General features: G+C 44.1%; 1 protein-coding gene across 1 annotated transcript; it reads right to left on the bottom strand.

The window, feature by feature from the left end:
* Positions 1–530: 530 nt before the first annotated feature.
* On the bottom strand, positions 531–4730 carry LOC116397891 (uncharacterized). Its single transcript, XM_031873794.1, has 18 exons — positions 4577–4730; positions 4442–4497; positions 4274–4363; positions 3928–4055; positions 3698–3838; positions 3548–3616; positions 3297–3467; positions 3120–3216; positions 2828–3036; positions 2296–2655; positions 2090–2204; positions 1802–2007; positions 1597–1714; positions 1339–1511; positions 1151–1230; positions 950–1068; positions 718–865; positions 531–628 (listed from the first exon to the last, which is right to left on the bottom strand). The coding sequence occupies exons 1-18, from the start codon at positions 4597–4599 to the stop codon at positions 604–606; spliced, it is 2328 nt and encodes a 775-aa protein (XP_031729654.1). The 5' UTR covers positions 4600–4730; the 3' UTR covers positions 531–603.
* Positions 4731–5736: the final 1006 nt, after the last annotated feature.

Below are 5736 nucleotides of genomic sequence, written 5' to 3'. Positions count from 1 at the left end.
CGTAATTTTTAGGAGACAGGGTTGCCTGGTGAGTCAAGTGCATTGTCCAAATATTCATTAGGCTTACACGTACGGAGCGGGGAAGTAATATTCAGATGGTGAAAAGTACCAGTAGAATTACTCCACTAAGGGACATTTCCTGCATTGACAATAGTTTGCTTCCGTGAAGTCGTGGCCGACCCTTAAGGTAACGCCATGTTTAACTACTCTAGAGTAATTATTTCTGCAGGGCTTTTGGTTACTTTAGCGATGTGATAATTTGGTCAAGTAGTGCTTTATTTCCCCTATGACCGAGGTAAAGCATAACATTTTGGTATACATTTAAAAAAACAAAAAAAAAAAAAAAAACAACCAACAACAAAAAAACAACAGGTCTACCTCACTAGCCAGCTTTAATCTTTCACCCAAATCTAATACTCCTTACTCCTTACAACCTTCTCAGTTTGTCAATTTACATATTGGCGTTTGACAACTTCCTGTGTCTAAATGCATGTCTGTAGAAGTTGGACAAGTATTTAACAGACAAATAATTTAAGAAAACAGCTTTATTAAATTCAAAATTTTCCATTTAAAAATTACTCTTCCTTCAAATTAGGGCAGGATTTACTTTGCTTGGATCCTTGTGCTCCTGTGAAGAGAGGGCAAGACATTTAACATTTTTAACAAAGTGACACCATAGCTCGGTAATAGAGGTTTTAAATGATAAAAAGTTCTCACTTTCTCTTCACAACACTGGCAAGTTTGTGAAAACTAGGAACTTTGATGTAGCGAGTAGAGGGGTGGTCAGCATGCATGCGTGAGACTGCTGGACTAGCAGGTGTAGTTTGAAGCGCTGTAGTGGGCTTGATGGTGAGACTCTGCACATCTACAGCACAGAAAGATGAGAAATGAGCCAAATCCAAAATGAGTGATAACTGTCATTTCCCGACAAGTGAACAAACTACTGTACCCGACATGGGCCGTGCAGTGTGGATGATGCTGCCGATACCAGCAGTGTCAGACTCAAACCTAAACGTTGTGAAGAGGCGATGCAGACTAGCCAGAGGATATGTGCACTGTACCATCACCCTGTAAGAGAGAAAACAATTAAATACCCCTCTTGTGCTGTACAGCATTTCTTTACAATTGAACACTGTATTGCGACACATACCTCTCAACAGCGTCAGAGTGTACCTGACTGCCCCCGCTATAGAAAATCTCATTTTGATAAGTCACATTTCCCATGCTGAGCTAAAAAGAAAGAGGCAAAAGATGCAAATGGTGACACATCATGACATTTAGATTTGGCATCCGTTTGGTCCAATAGCAACATTAGTTTTAAATCTGTAGCAGCAGTACTTCAATGGTGGTTCCACAGGTGTTGATTGGAAAAGAGAACAGAGCCCTGGTGCCGTTAGTCTCTCTGGCTCCACAGAATTGGTCGACCAGGTTGAATCTTGCAGGAAGTCCTCCGCTTGGGATGGCCAGAGACATGTCGGCCACCACAGTCACCCTCCCTAGAGTCGAACACACTAGAGAAAGAGGTGTTCGAGAATTTTATCAGCTATAGAGAGACCCCCCCACCTGCTCTCAAAGTAAGTAACAGGATGTCCTTACAAATGAGTTCATTAGTAGAGAACGGACAACTCTTGATAGTTGAGCTCTCGACCTCTGATGTCTCATGATCCCGCATGAGGATCTTGAAGGTGCCATAGAAGCCCTTCAAAGTAACTCCCTGAAACACATGCAGCTTAGTCATTCATCACCATGCTCAAGTCAACTAAAGGACACAAGAAGATGCATTTAATGAGTCTCAACTCACGTTGTACTTGTAGCCGTGAGAGAATAGCGGCACCATTAGCTGCAGACTCTGGCTATCGTTGCTCATGATGTAGCCGTGTTTGGCTGCCAGCTCTGGTGTCAGCAGGTCTGAGCCGATACTGATCTCCCAGAGGGAGTCATAAGGCCGGTGGTCCCGACTGAAGCTGATGCCAGACTTAGAACAGATGGTATCAAAGGTTGGAGGAGCTGTCAAACACAAAACAATGATTACTTTTCTTCATTCACAAGTAGGATTGGCAAAGTCTAAAAATAAAGGTTAGAGACTTACAGGCATCAATGAATGCCATGACTGATGTCAGGTGGTAAAAAGGTTTGTTTTCAGGCAGGATTGTCAGTGTGTAGTTGATGTTCAGCTCATAGTGAAGAACTGCATCGTCGGCGAACTAAGAGAAAAAAAAAAAAGGAAGTGATGTATTGCGCTCACATAACAGCTGCAAGACTTTAAAGTCACTCTTCTTTTAAAAGAACCTTTACCTGCAGCAGGACAACAGGGTCATCAAAAGGCACCTTCAGAATGTAACCAAGAGTGTTGTTGGGGTGAACAACTTTAGTGATATTGTGGCTTCTCGTGTTCATAAATTGAACTGCAAATTCGTCTCCATTCAAATGAACGGCAACCAACTCCATGTCTTCAGGGACGTCTCCGAGGTAGACCGTGAATGAGAGTTCGTCAACAACCGTTTGGTTTTCAGTGAAAACAGGGTGTGGCAGCAGGGGAGTGGACAGAGTCCTTTGGAATCGTACTCTGGTTTCTATGCGATCCTCATCCGCCAGGATTTGCTCGAAGTAGAGATGAAACACATAAATCTCAACGAGATCGCCAAGCACGAAGCTCTGAAACAGACGCAGGGAGAATACTTAGAGAACAGGTAAAATGTGCCCAAAAATTCTGATGCTTCTGGTTGTAAGTAACATTGTTATATAGAGTTTAATGTTGTATATTGTGTCTTTGTCCACTATGACGACATCTGACCATTACAACAGCTACTCCTAAGTGTCTTCTGACCTTCCTGTATCCTCCTTCAGCAGTTAAGGGGACGCTTATCTGGACTGTGGCGTTAATGTTCCCCACAACAAAGTGTCTGTCCTCTGCAACTGGCTGCGCCACAAGTTCACCATTGAGACCAATGTTGACTTGTGTTTCGTGAAGACTCCGGTATGGCACCTTGGGAGTTCGCCACACCATGTAGCCGCTGTCATCATAAGATCCTTCATCTGTGGACGTTACACTTTTATTAGAGATTTACTCGTCTATCAAGGGGAGAATAAGCCACAGCATAAAATATTGTAATACTGACACATGGAGCAAGCAGTCACCAGGTCGACCATGAGGACAACCCAGCTTTGTCTGGAGAACAGTGTTGCATGGACCTCCTCTACTGGAACGCCATTCACCTGGAGAGAGAGAGAGAGACTCATTTAAAAACCTGTTTGAACTCAACTTCACAAGACAGATTTATGCATCAGTGGTTTACCTCAGTGCTGAATGATTCAGGTTGCCCGTACGGAGTACGAAACACCAGCCTGCCATCGGTCAAGCCAAACGCGTAGCCCTTCTTGCGAGCATCAGAGAGGGCCATGGACGGCAACTGCTCCTCATTTCTCTGAAACGTCACCTGCCAGTCTGAGGTGGTGGAGCTATGTGCCTGGGAAGGGATTTAAAGTCTTAAAAACAAACAAGGTGACACTTCACAGAATGAGACATTTAGTCAGCATTTAAACATACAGGTTTAAGAGCACTCCAGTCATCCTTTACTGTCCGAGCAGGACAGGCGACTTCACTCCTCACAGACACCTGGGAAGAAGTCATAATTAGTAAACATCTGAAACTATTAAGTGAGGAAAATGTAAAGAGGAAAAAAGTAAACCAGCTTGCCTCCATGTAGTTTTCCTCACAGGTAATTTCTCTGGGAGACCAGGGGAGAGAGGGAGAACAGGTCTTGTTCAGGGCATAGCTGTCCTTCCGTCCTTCATGCATCACAGCCAGGTTGAAGTTAAACAAGAAGACCTCATCATCCTGAACGAGCCGAGTAGAAAACACCTTGTCTGTACAGTAATAGTGTTAAAAAAAAAAAAAAAAGAGTTTTGTATGCAAGTTGTACGCACCTTGTTGTCAGTGTGACAGCTGAAGTAAGAGGCTCGGAGCTCCACGTGGCCCAGTAGAGGGAGAAGTCTGACGCTGTAGCCACACTGAGCTGCATACCACCTAGTGATGTCGTACACACCCGTCCCATCTGGAAGACAAATATTACATGAGCAAGGCAGCTTAATATGTCCAAACCTGTTATTAAGGTATAGAAAGGATGGATTTCTAAAGAGACTATAACTGATTTCATAGATGCATGTAGAGTAAGTTTGGATACAATTCCTAAAATGCTTAATTCCCTCACAACACATGTTATCCCATTTCAGACAGTGATGGCCCAGCGTGATGAAGCTGTGCATGACTTACCAACGGCCTCAAAGAGAGGTTCGTCCCCAGTGAAGGAGAGATCAACAGCTATCATGAAGTAACGATCACGACACTCCATATGAAGAGCTCCTGTGTGCACAAAGTGACGGTCAAAATATGGAGGTTCCACTAGTTATTGTGGATCAACAAGCCAAATATTTCAGTTACCGTCGGGGATGCCAGAACATTTTGCAGTGGACCACACAGACAGGAGTAAGGATACACTGCAAGACAAAAGCACGTGTCTCCTGCATGCAAAGATAAACCTTAATAGACTGTAGGTTGCCACAAAATAATACTTACCCAAGGCAGAACACAAACGTCATCGCAATGGATGTGTTGGCAGAGTTTAAAGCTAGCTGCTAGAAAACTACACCTGCCAACCAACACGCGCTAAGGTGACCCACTTGCTATGTGTATATCCTGGCCAGGGTGGCACTATGTCTCTGCTGTCTGCTGCAACAGCTTTTATAAGTGTCCTCACCCATTAAGGCTGAAAGACAAATCCAACCTCATCACCTGCAACTGATTGAAAGTGAGCTTGATTGCTAACGAGATACACATGTGGCTGTAAAGGCCTCTGATTGGTTAGTGAATAAACCGACTTATAAAAGCTGGTGCAGGAGAAGGCACCCGCTTGATGCCAGTTTGGCCAGAATATACACCGAGCAAGTGGTTCATTAAAGCTGAGTGATGTGGCCTGTCACACTGGGACTGAAAAGGATGACTGGGATGCAGTTGTCCAAATGATATGTTTGGCATCGCCTTCTGGGAAATATTTGTCACCTGTGGCTGCAATACTATGACGAGGTGAGTTGACTCATTGGACTTCTTGTGTCCTTCGGTTGAGTTGAACATGGCGATGAATGACTCGGCTGCATGTGTTTTATAGGGCGTTACTTTGAAGGGCTTCTATGGCACATTCAAGATCCTCATGCGGGATCATGAGACATCAGAGGTCCAGAGCTCAACTATCAAATGGAGGACTGCTAGAACCAAACTGGTCGACAAATACTGTGAACCCAGAGAGACGAACAGGGCTCTGTTCTCTTTTCCACTTGACAGCTGTGGATCCACTGTGAAGCTACTGCTGCTTTCTAATGTGACTGTTAATCTCATTCCACAATGACGTTAACATTCGGCAACATGTGTGCCTGCACCCGAATTTCATGTGTTTTTTCAGCAAGAAGTTGCATGCCCTGAAAAATCCAGCAGGGTCCGGCAATAATAATGACAGGTATATCTTCAATCCCAACTCTTTTGGCTGTTTATTTCTCCCTCACCTACTTATGAATGCAAATGTATCCATCTTGTCTTGCAGGGTCACAATATCGTGTACATAACCTCTGGTTGGACTGTTTCTCCTCTTTTCAGTGTTTAGGTTTGAGCTTGACACAGATGGTGTTGGCAGTATTGTGCATTCTGCAAACTCCACTGAAGGAAGGGGATTCCCCTGTTGACCT

The sequence above is a fragment of the Anarrhichthys ocellatus genome, unplaced genomic scaffold (genome assembly GCF_004355925.1).
Source record: "Anarrhichthys ocellatus isolate YVR2014 unplaced genomic scaffold, GSC_Weel_1.0 scaffold74, whole genome shotgun sequence".
Taxonomy (NCBI): domain Eukaryota; kingdom Metazoa; phylum Chordata; class Actinopteri; order Perciformes; family Anarhichadidae; genus Anarrhichthys; species Anarrhichthys ocellatus.
This window is presented reverse-complemented; position numbering and strand designations above follow the sequence as displayed.

Excerpts from the sequence above, each read along its gene's own strand:
- LOC116397891 (XM_031873794.1), bottom strand. The coding sequence starts at position 4,599 with ATGACGTTTGTGTTCTGCCTTGG. Across the intron at positions 4,056-4,273 it reads ACCTCTCTTTGAGGCCGTTG|ATGGGACGGGTGTGTACGAC; the intron begins GTAAGTCATGCA and ends TTTGTCTTCCAG. Across the intron at positions 1,715-1,801 it reads CTCACGGCTACAAGTACAAC|GGAGTTACTTTGAAGGGCTT; the intron begins GTGAGTTGAGAC and ends CATGTGTTTCAG.